The 19,557-nt window shown below is 37.1% G+C and overlaps 1 protein-coding gene across 1 annotated transcript; it reads left to right on the forward strand.

Annotated features, from left to right (window-relative positions):
* The first annotated feature begins 2,997 nt into the window (after nucleotides 1-2,997).
* LOC149817332 (putative 12-oxophytodienoate reductase 11) lies at nucleotides 2,998-17,025 on the forward strand. The gene is made up of 5 exons (XM_089987687.1): nucleotides 2,998-3,107; nucleotides 13,581-13,721; nucleotides 13,840-13,970; nucleotides 15,450-15,626; nucleotides 15,936-17,025. Exons 1-5 carry the CDS (start codon nucleotides 3,037-3,039, stop codon nucleotides 16,529-16,531), a joined length of 1,116 nt encoding a protein of 371 aa, XP_089843813.1. The 5' UTR covers nucleotides 2,998-3,036; the 3' UTR covers nucleotides 16,532-17,025.
* The last annotated feature ends 2,532 nt before the right edge of the window (nucleotides 17,026-19,557 follow it).

Genomic DNA, 19,557 nt, shown 5'->3' on the forward strand with positions numbered 1-19,557 from the left:
TTACTACATCTGCTCTAGGCTACGTTACGTATGCAATAACAGGACACAATGCGGATACTCTTGGCACAACACAGCAGTTCTAAAAAATTAGGACATGACGACACTGCTGTATACATACAGAGGTATGTACGCATTAACATTAAATTAAGATCCTAAATTATTGCTTTGAACCGTCAACTTCTGACAGAGTTCACTATGATTGACAGTTAAGTAGTGAGGTAAACTCACTACAAGAAATCTTACTTTTATTGGTCATAATTTAGCACCAGTAAAGTTCTCCTTAGCGTCAGTAAAGATTTTTACTGTCGTTAATTTAACGTCAGTAGTTGTACCAGTAAATGATGCTGAGGGTAAAGCATTTACTGACACACTTTTATAGTGCCAGAAAAGGACTTTTTTTGAATCCCTGGGACAAGGTAACTGCAGAATCAAGTGAGAAAGATCCAGGTAACATTGGCAAACACCTTCAGTGTAGAGAGTTTGCAGAATGCCTAAAGTTAAACGAACAAGAATTATAATAATAATTTGTTTTCCTGCATAACCCTTAAGGAAATCAGGTACTTAGTGTGCAAAATAAGCCTAAAGCATTCTCTAAATACGAAAAACAAGCTATAAGTTTTTCCATTTTTAACACTTGAACTGATCTGAACTCAGCATAAATATATAAACATGCTCTTAAATTATGAGCTTGCCTAATCAATATCTTCTCAATATCTTTATTCATCACTATTTTTCTGAAAGAATTTATTCAACACTAGTTACCTCCTAAATTTATGAAGTTTCCTAGTCAAGTTCAACCTTCACAACCCAGTTTGAGCTAAGTATGCTTGCAACTAATCTGCTTATATATGAACTGTTATAGACACAATCTGCTTTATGCCTGACCTTAACCAAAAGTGCTATAACCTGACCTGATTTATACCCAAAACCCGATCCAATTGTTAAAGACTACCCAATATACATCCAACTGATTTACACTCAAACTGATGTAAACCTGAACCAAATGATCCGTATGGGTCTGAAATAATTAACATACACAGCATATTCCGATTCATATCGGTTCAGGTTTTACTCCAACTTTCAGACCCATTTCAAAATTAGGTTTGATGAAATCCAACCCGGTTAACCTCTACATATATACTGCAGTTAAAGAATAATTTACAAAAAGCCACATAACTTACCAGCTATTTATAAAAATGCTGCCCAACTTTTGGATCATTATATTTGCTGCCCACTTTATCTGAACCGATTTAAGCAAATCAACAATAATTGTCATTTTAATCGCTTTGTTTGACTAAACAAAGGTCAATTGAATGATTTTAAGGGCAAGTTTACAGCATAGTGACAAACGTTAAAAACGGCAAAATCTCATTTTTCAAAAACTCGCAAGAATTTGAAATTTTTTCATAAATCTTGCATTTTTTGGCAAAATTGCAGAAATAAAAAAAATAAAATTTAAAAAACAAATTTGTTTTTTATAAGAAAATATTAATACAAATTATTTAAAAATAAAAATACACTTTTTTTCATGATAAATATCTGTTTAAAATGTAAATATTGCATTTAAATTGTGGTATTTATTTTTTTCATAAATCTCATGATATTTTAAAAATCTCGCAAGAAATTACCGTTTTAAACTTTCAGGCAATTTCATAAATATCACGATATTTGTCACTATGGTTTACACTAAAACATATATAAATTATAAAAGAAAGTGGCTAAATGTAGTAAGTGAATGGTAGGTGGCTTTTGGTATAGCCCCAAAGGGGTTTGGCTTAATGGCATGGGACCTAGGCCGCTAGACAGGTGATCTAGGTTCGAATCCTATGGGTGTCTCCCCTTGTGCAAGCAAAAGCGTGACGACTCCCTGAGGGCAACGGGCAATCCCACAGAAATTTACACTGCTAAGACAGCGACCGAAAGTATGGCAGGCAGAGTCAGTGCGGCTAGGTCTTTGATCCTGTGAGGGTTTTTTCCATGTAAATATAAAAAAAAAGAGTGGTTTTTGACATATGGCTCATAAGTTGGCAACTTTTTTTGCCAATTGCTCATTTCCTTATCAGTTATAATTCATAAAAAATGAATTTTTTATTTATAAAAATTTATTTGTTATAATTTTAATTTATTTTTTATTGCTGAGATTTTGCCAGGAAAAAAATACAAGATTTTATTTTTTTTGTATTTGGCTGTAGAGATTTTGCCGTTTTCTACTTTTGTCACTATGATTGTGCGTGCAAACGGGTTGTATTCTGTCCTGATCTTGCTAGATCTGAATTTGAATCCGAAATGCAAACAGTAAATCCGAATCCAAATCTAAAATAAAGTGATAATAATGAATCCAGGAAAAATAGAAGAAAAACGAGCTATATTCATGTGAAAAATGCAAAATAGATCGGATTTTTGATTCAGATCAATTCCAGATCTGAATCCAACACAAATCCGATTAATTAAACAGATCTGAATCCATCCCATGCACATTCGGATTTTACTTGAAGGATTCAAATCAGAAAATAGCATTCAAGTTGGAATCGAATATCCGATCCATTTGCAGCCCCACCGAAAGCTTTAGTTGACGATGACATCACGAATGACGACATATGCTTGCATCTGGTCCACAATCGCCAACCTGACAGATGGCAGCTACTGTTTGACCTGAACAACCCGAATATAGACTTCGATCACGAAATTACGAAATTGCTCTCGTAGTTATCTTGAAACTACAATCCTTTAAAACGTTTTTTCACCGTCTGCCACTGTAATAGCCTTGGGCAAAAAAGCAAGCACACCCGCGTTGACCAACTACTAATCGTGATCGTGGAACCGCCCAGGTATTGCCTTTCTTACTATATTTTAAATATCTAAAATGCCCTTTGACTTATCTAAACATTGGTACAGGAAAAGGAAAGAAAAGAAGGGTATGCATGGATATTTAGGCAGAATACCTGGCCATTTTGTTAGTGATTTTCCTATAAATGCATCAACCCCCTTATGTTTTTTTACAACCTAAAATATTTTCTTGGGAGAGAAGGGAAGGCCATGGCTGCAGCAGGTTCAGAGCAACCACTCTTGACTCCATACCAGTTTGGGAAATTCTCACTATCTCACAGGTCAGTTTCGTAATTTCACTCAATCTTTTTTTGTGCTCTCTTTGCTTGTCTTTCGGACGATGTGTTTTTACGCTCCCCAGAATGAGAAAGGAACTGACCCTGAACAATCGTGTCGTGCCTGAGAAAGACAAAGATATGATAAACCCCCTTTATTTTTATTTTTATTTTTATTTTTATTTTTTTAAATTTATAACTGAAGAAACCACACCCCAAGACCTAGTCGCGTTGGCTCAGTCTGTCATACCTACGGTCGCTGTGCCTACAACCTAAAACTCGGAGGTGAGGACCTGTATCGTTTTCTCATTTTGAGCTTTGGATAAGGGTAATTTTCTCATTTTGAGCAATGTTGTCAGTATCTGAATCTGACCTGTATCGTTTGGGGAAGGATAATCCGCAAATACTGATTCCCAAGTCAATCGTTTTGAGATTTATACAAGGGCATGAAACAAACTCTGCTCTAGTGTTTCTTTTTAGTGACAAAGAAGCCTTGGCCGAGAACCAGATCACTTAACGGGTCCTCCACTCTTCCTTGCAAGCATAAACTCTTGGAAAGGTAGTTACTAAACTGTTACCTTCCAAAATCGTGAGGCTTATCTCATAGGGACACCTCTACCGGAGTCTTTAATGTGGGTAACACCCACATTACGTGGGTGACTCCAACATTCTCCTACTTGTCCCCGCAATAAACCCTCGACCGAATATCTTATGAGAATTACTTGATGAATAGATTGGGCTTTAAAATTTATTTTACAGATCCTTAGTTGAATCTCTAATCCTTATGAGATTAACAAAACAACCATAATGAGAATCAAAATTGTATGTGATCACTTTATTTTTATACATATGTCAAAAAGAGTTTAACAAGCCCATCCTCAATACATGTTCGGAATACAATCCCGGTGCTAGCTCTTTAGTAAGAGGATCAACAATCATCTCTTTGGTACCAATATTAACAATATGCACTAGATGATTCTCTGTTTTTTTTTTTTTAACAACAAAGTACTTTAATTTCATATGCTTACATGATATAGTACTCTTATTGTTATTTGAAAAGAACACCATAGCTTCATTATCACAGTAGACCTTCAGTGGCTTCTTGATAGAATCAATCACCTTTAACTGTGATATAAAATTCTTCAACCATACGGCTTGCGAAGTAGTCTTGTACAATGCTATGAATTCTGCCTCCATGATGTGAGCAATAGTGATCGTATGCTTCTCACTCTTCCAAGAAATCGCTCTTCTAGCAAGTAAGAAGACATACCCAGTAGTATACTTTCTATTATCAAGGTATCCTCCTAAGTCTGCATCTGAGTAGCCAATGACCTCGAGGTGATTAACCTTATGATACGTCAATATATAATCTTTTGTTCCTTGCAAATATCGCAAGACTTTCTTAGCAGTCTTTCAATGAGATATGCCCGGATGAGACTGAAATCTACCAAGCACCCCTACTGCGAAAGAGATATATGGACGTGAACAAGTCTGCGCATATTACAAACTGCTAACAACTAATGCATATGGATAAGCACTCATCTGTGCTTTGTCAATATCGTCCTGTGGACAATCCTTTAGGCTCAATTTGTCACCTTTTGATATGAGTGTTGTACTAAATGAACAATTTTCCATCCTATATCGCTTTAATACTTTATTTATGTAGGGTCTTTTGGAGAGGCCTAGATAGAAAGCCTTTTGTTCTGTCTCGGCGGATCTTTATGCCAATTACATAAGCAGCCTCACCCATATCTTTCATATCAAAATATGATGCAAGAAACGATTTTGTCTCTGCACGTAACTTTATATCGTTAGTTGCAAGCAAAATATTATCTACATATAACATCAATATAATGAACTTACTCTCACTTTCCTTAAGGTATATACATTGATCAATAATGTTTTCTGTAAACCCAAAAATCACAATGACTTGAAAAAATTTAATATAACACTCTTGGGAGGCCTGTTTAAGTCCATATATTGATTTGTTAAACTTGCAAACTAAAGAGAAACCATGAGGTTGATCCATGTATACCTCTTCATTCAGATCCCTGTTGAGGAATGATGTTTTCACATCCATCTGATGTAGCTCTAAGTCATAATGAGCTACCAGGGCTAAAATTATTCTTATTGATTCCTTAGTTGATATATGAGAGAATGTCTCATTATAGTCAATGCCCTCAATCTGGGTGAACCTTTTAGCAACCAATCTTGCCTTATGTCTCTCTATGTCACCTTTGGAGTCCCTTTTGGTCGTAAAGACCCATTTACACCCTATGGGTTTTACTCCTTTAGGTAACTCAACAAGATCTCACACTTGATTCTTAACCATAGAGTCCAACTCTTCTTTCATGCCTTTTATCCAGTGTGAAGATTGTTTGCTTTCAACAACTTCCATAAAAGTTAACGGATCATCGTCTATATCTATGAAATCATCAGGCTCCTGAAGGTACACCACATAGTTAGGATGTATGACAAATTTCTTAATTCTTGTGGATCTCCAAACAGGTCGTTCTATAGGTTCAGATTGAACCTGTTCATCATGTTCGTGCTCTTTTACATTATCCACAATAGGTTAATTTTGGATTTATGCATCAATAACCGGGTGATCAACCACATCATCATTAGGGATAACAATATGGTATCTCTCGGTATTTTTCTTAACAGTGGTGAGACAGGATCCTGTATTTCCTCAAAACCAAGGTTTTGAAGTGCACTTAATCTTACTGAAAAATCTTAAAGGAATTTTGCCTTATCCGTTTCGACAATCTGTGGTGAATGAGATCGACAGTAAAACTTGTATCCTTTTGATCTCTCTGGATAACCAATGAAATATCCAGTGGTTGTTCTTGGATCAAAGACTTTAATGTGGGGGTTATACAATTTAACCTCTGCAGGACATCTCCATATGTTCATATAAGACAGTGATGGTTTCCTACCTTTCCACAACTCGTAGAGAGTTTTAGGCACAGATTTTGTAGGCACCTTATTTAAAACATGCACAGTTGTCCTTAAGGCTTCACCCTACAACTTGATGGGAAGTATTGAATAATTTAACATAGCCCTGACCATTTCTTTAAGCGTACGATTTCTTCTTTCAGCTACACCATTTTGGTAGGCACTACCAAGCATGGTATACTGAGACACAATACCTTCTTCTTTGAGAAATCGTGCTAATGGTCATTCCCTTTGCCCAATCTCACCATAATATTCGCCACGTCTATCAGACTTGACTATTTTAATAACTTTATCGGTTTGTTTCTCTACTTCTTTCTTAAATTCTTTAAACATTTGAAAAACATCAGATTTTTCATAAATCAAATAGAGATATATATACCGAGAATAGTCATCAATAAAGGTGACAAAATATTTTTCGCCTGTGTAACAGGGGGTAAATGGTCCACATACATCCGTATAGACTATCTCTAATATCTCACTACTACGCTTGACACCATTTTTATATGTGTTTGTTTGCTTAGCCTTTATGCAATCAACACATGGGTCATTATCGGTAAAATCTAGAGATTTCAAGATCCCTTCATTTACGAGTCTCTATTCACTTTTCAGAGATATGACCCAACCTTCGATGCCAAAGCATGTAGGATTTATCATTAATCATGCTACGTTTATTCTCAACCAATGCGTATTCAAAAGTCAAAGACTCCTGAGTTTGGATCTTCACGTTTAATTTGTACAAACTATCATAAACTAATGCAGAACCGATTTCAATTGAATTTCTGTATATGAATAATTTAGAGTTTTTAAATTTAAAATAATATCCAAATTTATTCAACCTTGAAATTGAAATTAAATTTCTACTACATTATGGAACATAAAAAATATCATGAAGATCCAAATCTACTCCAGTATCTAAAGTGATCCTGCAGGTCCCAACACCCTTCACATGCGAACACATTTTGTTCTCCGAATAGATGCTCTTCTCGTGCATTGTTGGTTCCTTTCTGGTCAGGAACGACTGCAATTAGTTGGCAATATGAACAGTAGCACCATAATCAATCCACCCGCTATTTTCAGGAATATGTAATAAATTACATTTATGAGAAACAAATGACAAATTACCTTTCTTTTATAACAATTTCTTGTACTTTATGCAATCAGCCTTCCTGTGTCCCATCTTCTTGCAAAAGAAACACTTTATGGGAGCAGAATCAGGTTGCTTGCTCTGAGATGACTTATCTCATGCTGACTTCTTCCTAATAGTTTTCTTAAATGCATTTTTCTTTGGTCCTACCTTGGATCCATGAGAAGTCATATGTGCACTTTGTACCTTCTCTCATTTCAATCTCTCTTCTTTCTCAACACACTTGGACACAAGTTCATTGAATGTTCATTCATCATTATGTGTGTTGTAAAAGATCTTAAAAGGTCCATATTCCATAGGTAAGGATGTCAAAATCAAATGCACTAGGAATGAGTTAGAAATGGTTAGCTTCATGTCATTCAACTGGGATGCTATATTCCTTATTTTCAAAATGTGCTGACGAATATTACCCCCTCCAGAATACTTCATAGATATGAGTTTTGACATTAGGGTACTGGTCTTGGCGTTATTCGAACTGACAAATTGTGCCTCAATGGCACTCAGGAATTCTCTCATTGTCTTGCATTGCAGGATAGCACTGCGAATATTCTTAGCCACCTTAGATTACAAAAGCAATATGCTAAGTTTATTCGAGCGCTCCTACTTCTTAAAAGCATTTTTTTGTTCAACAATGCTTTGATCTGTCATGACAGCAGGTTCATCATTTCTTAAGGTCAAATCGAAATCCATATACCCTATTGTGAAAAGTATAATTTCTTTCCAATCACTAAAATTAGATCTATCAAGAAAAGAGATAGAACTTGAGCCATTTAGAATCATAGGACTAGAAATTGCATGGCAAAAGACATGTATCAAAGGAAGCATATATGAGATAAACTTGATGAAAAAAACAATAAATAAAAGGCCCTTAATATGATTATTTTCGGGCGAGTACAGGGGTCATTGAAGTCTTACTTTGGTAAGAACTCCAACACACGTAACCACTACGCTTACCGACCACAATTGGTAAAACTAAGGCTCATGTGAAGCTAAACCATCAACACATGGTACCTTTGGATACACATGTACGATGTATCTCAATACACTTGCCTTATTCTACCCTACTTAGATTCTGAACACAATGAAACTTCCTTTAGGTCGCTCATCGTTTCATGAATTTAAGTACAACATCAATATTGAAATAAAGCTTTTCATCGGCGGTGACCTTAATGGACATGTAGGCATTAGTAAGGATGGATTTGAGAGTATCCATAGAGGCTATGATATAAGAGAAAGAAACAAAAGTGGAGAAAGGATTTTAGATTTTGGTTTGTCCTATGATATGATCTTAGCAAACACTTGGTTTAGGAAGAGGGAGTCTTACCTAATAACATTTAAAAGTAGAGTTAATACGAGTCAGATTTTTTCCTACTTAGAAAGAGAGCTAGGGGTTGTTGCATCGATTATAAGGTTATACCGAGAGAAAGTGTAGCTACACAACATAGAGTCTTAATTTTAGATATTAGAATTAGAAAATGCCGCAAAAGGGATAGACATAGGATAGATCCTAGAATTAAGTGGCGGGCACTGAAAGGAGCTAAACAAGGAATGTTTGTAGAGCAGGTAGTTAAGGAAGCTGATTGGTGTCTCGAGGAGGATTCAGAATCACTGTGGAATAAGATAGCAGGTGGCATGAGAAAGGTGGCTAAGGAGGTATTGGGTGAGTCTAAAGGCAGTGCACCGCTAGGTAAGGATACATCATGGTAGAACGAGGATGTCAAATTAACTATTAAGGTTAAAAAAGAGTATTATAGAAATCTAAGTAAGAGTCGTGATAATGAGAATTTGGAGAAATATATGATAGCAAAAAAGGAAGCTAAAAAAGTAGTTCGAAACGCGAGGGATAAGGTATATAAGGAGGTTTATGACAAGTTGGATACTAAGGAAGGCGAAAAGGATATTTATAGGCTTGCAAAGATGAGAGATAGGAAATCGAGGGATCTGGGTATAGTTAGATGTATCAAAGATGAAACGCAAAGGGTTTTAGTCAAAGATGAGGAGATTAAGGAGAGATGGAAAGATTATTTTGATAAGCTATTTAATGAAAGTCATGCTCAGGATCTTGGAGACTTCTCCATTCCTTTTCATGAGATGAATCGTGACTTCATGCGCAAGATTCAAAAGAAAGAAATTACAGAGGCTTTGAAGAAAATGAAATCAAGAAGGGTAGTTGGCCCAGATGGTATACCTGTCGAGGCTTGGAAATGCTTGGGTGAGAAAGGATTAGAATGGTTGACAAATCTTTTTAACAAGATTTGACAGACAAATAAGATGCCTAATGAGTGGAGGAAGAGTACTTTGGTGCCTCTATATAAGAATAAGGGTGATATACAAGATTGCACAAACTATCGTAGTATAAAACTCATGAGTCATACTATGAAACTTTGGGAGAGGGTGATTGAGTATAGGCTGAGGAAGGTTGTCATGATATCGGAGAATCAATTTGGTTTTATGCCTGGAAGATCAACTATGAAAGCTATACATCTTCTTAGACAACTTATTGAGAGATATGGAGAGAGGAACAAAGATTTGCATATGGTTTTTATTGATTTGGAGAAGGCATACGATAGAGTACCTAAGGATGTTCTCTGGTGGACAATGATGAAGAAAGGTGTTTCTCTCAAGTACATTAGTATAATTAAAGATATGTACGAAAGAGTAGTAACCAATGTCCGCACTTGTAGAGGGGTGACAACAAATTTTCCTATAACGGTTGGGTTACATCAAGGATTTGCATTAAGCCCTTTCCTATTTGCTATAGTGATAGATGAGCTTACGAGATCAATTCAAGAAAATATGCCATGATGTATGTTGTTTGCTGATGATATTGTTTTGATTGATGAGTCTAGAGCTGGGGTTAATGCTAAGTTAGAATTATAGAGACAGACATTGGAAGCAAGAGGTTTTAAGTTGAGTAAGAGTAAGATAGAATATATGGAATGTCGGTTTAGTAAGCAACGAAGTAGTGATGGGAGTGTAGTGAAGCTTGGTGAGCAAGAAATACCGGTGGATGACTGTTTTCAATATTTGGGATCTATCATTCAAAAGTATGGATAAATTGATGGAGATGTAAATCATAGGATAAAGGTTGGGTGGATGAAATGAAAAAGTGCAACTAGAGTGTTGTGCGGTCGTAGAATGCCATTGCGGTTGAAGGGAAAGTTTTATAGAAGGACAATTAGGCCCACTTTACTATATAATACGGAATGTTGGGCTGCCAAGAGACATCATATTCAAAAAATGAGTGTAGCTGAGATGCGTATGCTTAGATGGATGTGTGGAAATACAATAAAAGATAAGATTCGAAACGAGGAGATACGTAAGAAGGTAGGCGTTGCATCCATTGAAAATAAGATGAGAGAGAATCATTTACGGTGGTTTTGACATATTCGGCGAAGGCCTAATGATGCTCCAGTTAGAAGGATGGAGAAATGGGAAAATCTATTAGTTAAAAGAGGTCGGGGTAGGCCTAAGAAGACTTGGATGGAGATGATAGGAAAGGATATGAATGCTTTGAACCTCATCGAGGACATGGCATTGGATAGAAATGATTGGAGGAGAAAGATTCATGTGGAAGACCCAGAATGATTTTCTTTTTTGGTTCATATCGCCGACCCCAATTGTTTTGGGATGAAGGCGTAGTTGTTGTTGTTGTATCAATATTGGATAAAACTATATGATAGAACAAAATTGACAACATACGTGTATTCAGTTACTTTGGTAACATGAATTTCACCAAGTTATCTAACTATCCTTGATTCCAATATCAGGCATTCATTTATGCATGCATAATTATAAATAAAATGCATGAACATGTCAAAATAAAAGCTTTTAACATGCTACAACTTAATGTTTACGCCCATAAACGAAGGAAAAACAAGTATCCAAATCAAAATATAATGAACCGATGAAATAATGGCTTGAACCGATCATTAATTAACTGTATCGGCTCTTAATCCTTATGAACTGATTATAAAAACCCCTGAACCGATTCTAAAACGTTATGAACCAGTCATAAAAACCTCCAAAATGGTTCTTAAAGTTACTGTATCGGGCCTGTAACAGTTCAAACTGAACTGGTCTCTGAAACACTGAACTAATCTCAGATGACTAAGAACCGGTTTCAGAGAGACTCGAATCAGTTCAGAATCATACCAAACCGGCTGAAACAGTTCTCTAGCACTGTTACAGTGTAGTGGATCTGGTTTTGCCATATTGCCAGATCTAGAACCATATAACCCGGTTTAACCAGTTTTTGGATCTGACACAGACAGAACCGGATCCAGAACCACAGGGGTATTTGGATTCGGGTTCTGAAATCTGCAACCCTGTACCCAGATCCAACCTAGTAAGCCTTATGGGTTGGTACGGGTCGACAGATCCGAATCCAAACAATAACCCGATCCAATGGAACAGAATGGATCAGATATGGATTCAGAAACCAGATCGGGTTCTACAAGCCCGACCCGAATCCAAACCAAAATGGGTATGGGTCGCAAGAGCTTTGGGACTCTTACCCGAAACCCGAATCCCGAATCCGATCCGAAAAAGCTTTATGGATCGGTATTGGGTAAGTCGAGTTCGAATCCAGATAAGGACCCGATCCAGAACTAATTGGATCGGGTTCTGGAATTACCGAATCCTTTACCCAAGGCTTAGACTCGATCCATCATTACTTATTGGTCGATACGGGTGGGGCAGGTCCAGATCCATATATGGACCCGACCCGAGATTATAAATACCCCCTTTTACGAATTAGGGTTTCAGAACCCTAAAATCTTCTTTTAGATTTCTCTCTCCCCTTTCTCAGAAAGCGTCGCCGCTGTCTATGACGGTCCTGCAACTAGAAGGTCGCCGACGGACAAGGCTGGCGACACCGTCGATAGACAGGGGCGGCAACCTCCACCACCTTGCCTATGGCCGACGGCCAAGCAAGGTGTGGAGATGCCATCTCCGACAGCCCGACATGCTGCAGAGGCACCGACGACGGCCATAGCTAGCAACACCAAAATGGCCGGCGGATCTGCAGCGTCTGCAAGGGAGAAAGATCAGGAGGATCCAGCCGGCGGATGACGACCCCGATCAACGTCCAGATGGAAGGTATATATATATATATATATATATATATATATATATATATATTGATTTGGGCGTTTCGGGAAACAATCGGCACAACGCTTGACTTTCCCGAAACCGACAGGGGATTTCTCGTCTGAATCCTAAATACGGCGTCTGCACCTTCCTTCTTTAAGAAACCGACCCAGTTGAGGTCGAGAAGAGGGGCATCACCGTTCAGACGGCGGTTCTGTCGGAAAAACGCAATCGAGAAAAAAAAATACAGGCATAAACGTACAGGCGCAACGTAAGCGTGGGCCCATAACCCAATGTTGGGATTGCCTGCGCACAGGAGAGACAGAGAGCATACCTGATGCCGCCATGACTGTGGCCGATGGTGGACCGGATGAGCGTTTTTGAGATGTCGTCTCCCCAACCGATCGCTATCCTCAATGAGTGCAGGCCCTTCAGCGATGATGAGCAGGATCCAATCCCAGATTGTATTGTGCACTGTATTGGGGTCTCTCATCAATACCCCTTTTATAATGCAAATCCTTATTAGGTAACAGTTACGTAACTGTTCCCTTCCAAAATCGTGGGGCTTATCCGATAGGGACACCTTTGTGGGAGTCCTTAATGTGGGTAACACCCACATTACGTGGGTGACTCCAACAAGTAACTTTATGGTAGCCGTTGGATATGTGTACTTTTTGCTGCTGTTGTGTTCACCGTCGCCCTTGGAAGGGGATCTGTGATCTTGATCTGTAAAAGTTCTTGCCAAAAAATTACCACCAACTTTTTGAGCTTCCAAAAAAGTGCCCCTAAGTTTTTACAGTTGGAGGCATCAGAGAATGGGGACTTGATCTTTGGATTCTCTAGGGGTCAGGCTCAAGGGTTACCGCTACTCCTTTACCAAACTTAGCAGCTGGATCAAGGATTGCCTCTCTATTTTTACCATTTATGTGCACTGTAGTGATTTCATTGTAATTAAAAGGATACATCAGTAATTTAAAAAATTCATACCATGGTTCAATTTGTCTTCAATTAGACTAGACAAACTGGAAAACTTCACCAGTTATCAAAGAATGGAAGATTAATATCATGTCCTAAATATTAAAAATATTTTGTAAGTCAATGACTTTCTTGTAACAATTTTGTAAATGTTATGTTTAACAATTGATATAGGTCTGCTGAAACAAAAGTCATGCAGTATATGAGCATGGATTAGTCATGTTTGTGGCACTAACTCATGTTTATATTGTTTATCTACTTATTTTTTGCAATGGCATGTGCAAAGAAATGACGTGTTTTATGAATTTCAGGGTGGTATTAGCACCATTAACCAGACAAAGATCCTATGGGAATGTGCCCCAGCCTCATGCAATCTTGTATTACTCCCAAAGAACCACCAAGGGTGGGCTTCTAATCGCTGAAGCCACAGGGGTCTCAGACACTGCTCAAGGGTACAGGCTTCAACTCATTGTTGCTCTTCTTTTGATTTTTTATTTGTTTTGTTTATATTTTCTTCAGATTTCTAGTGCTGAATCATGTTATGATGATTGATATTGGTGTTTATTGAAGATACCCTGACACACCTGGAATTTGGACAAAAGAGCAAGTAGAGGCATGGAGGCCAATTGTTAATGCTGTTCATGAGAAGGGTGGTGTATTTTTCTGCCAGATTTGGCATGTTGGAAGAGTTTCTAATTATGGTATGGACTTTTATTCTCCCTTCTTTCTCTCTCTCTCTCTGTGTGTGTGTGTGTGTGTGTGTGTGTGTGTGTGTGTGTGTGTGTGTGTGTGTGTGTGTGTGTGCGTGCGTGCATAGTACTTAACCCCAACAGACAACACCCTCTTGTGTTACATTCTTTTGCATAGAGCCTCCAGTCATATAAAGCAGAAACTAACCTTTTGAACATGTTCAACATGGCTTGCCTACTATTTCCATGTCCTAATGTTTTAGTTTAACATTCTGGTGATTTCTAAGGGATAGAAATCTTTGTCTAGAACTGATTCTACCCAGTCCTTATTATCCCTGGCAAAATGTACTGTGATAATAAATATTTTTTAAAAAACTGTGATGATAAATATAGAATGCTGAAAATTTCTGTACAGTTGGATTAACTTATGGTGATTGGATATATGACCATAAGGTATCGTGGTTTAGTACCATAACCAGAGTGGGAAGTAGCAAATGAAAAGTGAGAAGTGAGGATTATAAATTTTAAGCGAGTTTGAGATGCAGTTTTTTCAAAACCCGATCCCTCAGGTTGGAAGAAGAAACAAGGAAGATCATGATGCTTTAATTTGACAGTTGTAGCTTCTTTCTTTCTGTACATGTATAAAACTGGTGGGTTTGATCCAAGCTATCAGATTTGTGGGTGTTGCTGAACTTCTTGGCCAGGCCAAGCCAAATATATAACATTTAGATCCAAGCATGGAAAAACAAGAATCACTCAAATGGATTTATTGACTTGCCTGACAGAAAGGTAGTTAGATTTGTTCCAACTGAAATGAAAACTAAAAAATGTTTTTGATGTTCTAGTGAGTACATAAATCACATCGTTCAAAGTAGGGCCATTCAAGTGGAATAGTCATTCCACACTCTCTAAGACAGCAACATGAGTTAAACTTAGAGTAGTTCCAGCTTCCAATCCAACCATAATTTCCTGAAACAGGGCGTTTGTTTCATGCCCTTTCCTATGAAAGAGGCTCTCTTTCATAGGAAATAGTGCCTCTTTCCTACAAAGGGCTAAACAAACATGTATATGAGAAATAGATGGTGGGATCCATATAATAAATGCAAAAAAAGCAGCTTTCCTGTCAAAATGGGTTCATACCTCCCCTCCTATGGAAGCACTTTTCCTCCAGAGTGGTTCTTTCAAAGGAAAAAATCTTCCTTTGAGTGGGAGTGTAACAAACGCCCCCTTATGGTTTGAATAATCTCTTGCCAAAATGATCTGGCTTCTCAAAAGTCGATTCAGCCAAGCTCTGAAATAAAAACATTGCACCCATTTGGAATGACCTGATAGTTTCCTTTTCCAGTATTAGACAAACTTTTCATACATTATCTAACTTGTTTCTAGGCTCACCCACATTTTCATGTATATATTTCAGTTTTTCTTTTCTTTAGTCCTGCACATTGTCCTTTCAAAGTTCAGACTAAGTGGAAAAACACTTATTGCGTACAGGGTTCCAGCCTAATGGGCAAGCTCCAATCTCGTCTACTGACAAGCCATTGAAACCCAAGCTGCGAAGCAACCAAGTGGACATAGCAGAGTTTTCTCCACCTCGTCGGTTAAAGACAGAAGAAATTCCCGAAATTGTTAATCATTTCAGGCTTGCCGCCAAAAATGCTATTGAGGCTGGTAAGCCTACTATGACATTCATTCTGATTTTCAACATTTTACTGTTTATCCTTTCTGTTAGTGCTGGTGTAATTGATGCTATATACTTTCAAGTCTTTAGCAACACAATCCTTCCAAGTGCATTATTAATGCACTGTAAGAAAGGCAAATCACTGCATGGATAATCTGTTAACTGCAAATATATATTGTTCATCCATGAGCTATCAGCAATACACACTGTTTGAGTGTAAATGTCACAAATAGGTATATGTGTGTGCGTGTTCTGTTTAAAATTGTATACTGATCATAAAGCAAATAAATAAACTGCAGGCTTTGATGGAGTTGAGATCCATGGTGCCCATGGTTACCTACTTGAACAGTTCATGAAAGACGCTGTCAATGACCGGACAGATGAGTACGGGGGTAGTCTAGAGAATCGTTGCCGGTTTGTACTGGAAGTTGTTGAAGCAGTTTGCCAAGAAATTGGAGCAGATAGAGTTGGCATAAGGCTTTCACCTTTTGCAGATTATGCGGAATCTGGTGACTCGAATCCAGAAGCTCTTGGGCTTTACATGATGGAAGCATTGAACAGGTACCAAATTCTGTACGCACATGTAGTGGAACCAAGGATGATCACTGTTGGTGAGAGAATGGAGACCCCATACAGTCTGCTTCCACTGAGGAAAGCCTTCAGAGGGACTTTCCTTGCTGCTGGAGGATACAATAAGGAAGATGGGAACAAAGCAGTTGCTGAAGGGTACGCAGACTTGATTGCTTTTGGTAGATATTTCTTGGCTAACCCAGACTTGCCTAAGAGGTTCGAGCTTGATGCACCTCTCAACAAATACAACAGGTCAACCTTCTACTTATCAGACCCAGTTATTGGGTACACTGATTACCCATTCCTAGAATCAATTCAAGCCTAAACTTCCAGTTTATGAAATAAAGTTCCATTGGAGATAAGGCTGCTCAAAGAGATGTCAACACACGATGTATGAAGATTAGTAGTATGATCCTTCTAGCATAAACCTTGCTACTTTCTATCGATTTCTTGCACCTTCCAATGTAAAATTAAAGTGTTTGATTCTCCATGTGCCAGTTCTAGAGATATGAAAGGGCTCCAGGATGTTATAGCTGAAACCAAGTTTGGTACTGGTTTCACTTGTACAAGGGCCCGTTTCCCTATATTTTTAGAAACGAGTTTTATATGTATTTAGAAATGAGTTTCTTGATGTTTCTGAAACTGGTTTCAGTGTTTTTGAAACTAGTTTTGTACCAGTAGGCAAGAAACGGGATACACAGGTCTAAATAGAGTTTCTATGCCACTATGTGCAAGGTAGTAGTTTATGTGTCAAGAAAGGTGATCAAGTATTATGGTTTTTTTTTTCCATCAGATGAATGGATAGCTTTAAGTAGGAGTATGGTGCTCTGTATTTTTTATTTCCTTGTTCTTGTTGTTTATTATTAATCGAGCAGTAAAACTTATTTCCCTGCCCATTACTTGCAATAACTTTCTGATATTGCTGTTCAGAATGTTTGTGGTGTTGCAATCTAATACATTAAGTCATATTTCTTCTATACTGAACTGCATTACTAAAAATTCATCCTGGATAAATATCTTTGTCTAGTCGATTTCAGAAATCTCTTTCATAATTATATGGTATACCATCTTGACCAAGTAGGCAAAAGAAAATAACAAAGATAAAAAGAAAGAAGCTCACCCTTTACATATCAGCAGACCATTACAATTTTTCTTTTCAAGGGATAATTCCCATGAAGTGCATGGTTGTTGGTCTTTTACATCGCGGGTATTGGAGAAGATTCACCTTTAAGGACAAATTTGTTATTTAAAAGTATCTAAGGACAGTAGAGAGAGAGAGAGAGAGAGAGAGAGAGAGAGAGAGAGGATGGTAATTTATATATAAACCTTATAGGGTACTGATTAAGACCCAGGTCCGGACCTGAAGCTCAGATTAATACATGGACCCCAGTATAGTTTGTGAAATGTTATGTCAGATCCGAACCCAACCTGGGTTTCGATTAAGACCCACAAATTTTCAATGTAAAAATGATAAAAAATATTATTTTATTGGGTATAGTCTGGATCTGGTTCATGTAGTTCTTATCGGGTCCGGGTATGGTTTCTCTTATAGACCTGATTAGACCCAAATTCAGACCTGATACCATACCTGCAAATCTGGTCCAAGTCTGGTTTCACCTGGGTCCAAATCAAACCCGACCCATTGACACCCTTAATGAGCATACACACTACTCAATTACTTGGGAACTTGCTCCACCTTCTCTATCCCCTCTAGATTTTTTTTTTTGAAAATGAATTCACCAGGTGATAAGCTACTTTGGATTGATATGGTGGTACCCAACCAAGGTACTGAATCATAGCTACTACTTATGAGGGTACACACTTGATTTACATAGATCTAAGCTCCACAAGCAAAATTCAACATTTGGATTAGGTTTAACATGTTTTATTTACCATTTTCATGTGTTGACTCTGACATGATGTTTTATATTATATTTAAACCACCTGTATCTTCATGAATTGTGAGCCATTGGTTTTTCACCATCTAAGAAATAGAATTTTGCAGTGTATTAAACATCATAAGACCAATGGGGGGTTTCACTTGTCTCATAGGAGCAACTAGTGCAAGTCACCTTGTGTTGGGATGTTGCAAGTTCAAATCACAATGGTATCTTTGTATAACTGGTAGGGGTCTGCCTTACCCTAGCTTGCCTTTCAAAAAAAAAAAAACATCATAAGACCTCTTAACATAGAACATAATTCATATGGTTTTACGAGTTTTTAGTGATGCCTTTCGGTCTCACTAATACTCGAGCAACATTCTAGAGATTTATGAATATTGCTTTTTGGTGTTATCTTTGGTGGTTCATATTGATTTTCTTCAATGACATATTGATCTATAACTCTTCGTAAGAAGATTATATGTGCCATCTGCATATTACCCTAGAGACCGTCGTTGAGCATCAATTATATGCCAAGCAAGCCAAATGCTGCTTTAGTCAAGTCTGTGTCCATTACTTGTGACACGTCATCTTAGGCCAAGATGTGGATGTGAACCTCTAAAAAATTGAAGGAATGTAGACTTGGCCAATGCCTCAGTCACTCAAAGGACTATGGGGATTCCTTGGCCTTATCAGATACTACTGCAAGTTTGTTAAGAGGTATGCTCAAACCGCTCAACCCTTAAATATTCATACTATTAAAAAAAACTAAATGAAAACCTTAATCTTAGCAAATATCATTCATAATTTTTATACATAAGCTAATTGAAAAAAAATAACAAAACCCTTAAATTTATAACTAAAATCAATCATGTGGATAATGTATAATGTTGATAAAAAATAACTAATTAATATCTATATCATTAAAGACCTAAATGCTAATTGGAGAAAAAAAACACACAAAAAGCTCTAAACCTAAATGCTAATTGAAACCTTAATTCTTACATCATCAATCATCAATTATGCATTTATGCTTTTCAAGCATGTAGAATCACATTTAATGTTAATTAAAAATATAAAATGCTTAAATTAAAATTTTATATTATTTAAAAATAAAAAAAATCTAATGCAATTACAAAATACAAAAAAGCTCTAAAACCTAATTAAATATTCATGTTATTTAAAAAATAATAAAATGAAAACCTCAATCCTAGCAAACATCATTTATAGTTTTCATACATAAGCTAATAAAAAAAAATAATAAAACCCTCAAATTTTTAACTAAAATCAAGCATGTGGATCATGTATAATGTTGATTAAAAAAATATATAAATAACTAATTAATATTCATCTCATTAAAAACCAAAATGCTAATTAAAAAAAGCACTACAACAAATCTGTGGATTAGTGACGGTCGTAATCCGTCGCTGAATAGTTTAGCGATGGGTTAACAACAGATAACTTTCATCAT

Source organism: Nuphar pumila, chromosome 14 (genome assembly GCF_984573655.1).
Source record: "Nuphar pumila chromosome 14, dmNupPumi1.hap1.1, whole genome shotgun sequence".
Taxonomy (NCBI): Eukaryota; Viridiplantae; Streptophyta; class Magnoliopsida; order Nymphaeales; family Nymphaeaceae; genus Nuphar; species Nuphar pumila.

What these genes read in the sequence shown, in the direction of transcription:
- LOC149817332 (XM_089987687.1), top strand. Translation starts at nt 3,037, where the DNA reads ATGGCTGCAGCAGGTTCAGAGCAACCACTCTTGACTCCATACCAGTTT. An exon ending in AAATTCTCACTATCTCACAG is followed by an intron (nt 3,108 to 13,580) that starts GTCAGTTTCGTA and finishes TATGAATTTCAG; the next exon opens with GGTGGTATTAGCACCATTAA. An exon ending in GTCTCAGACACTGCTCAAGG is followed by an intron (nt 13,722 to 13,839) that starts GTACAGGCTTCA and finishes TGTTTATTGAAG; the next exon opens with ATACCCTGACACACCTGGAA.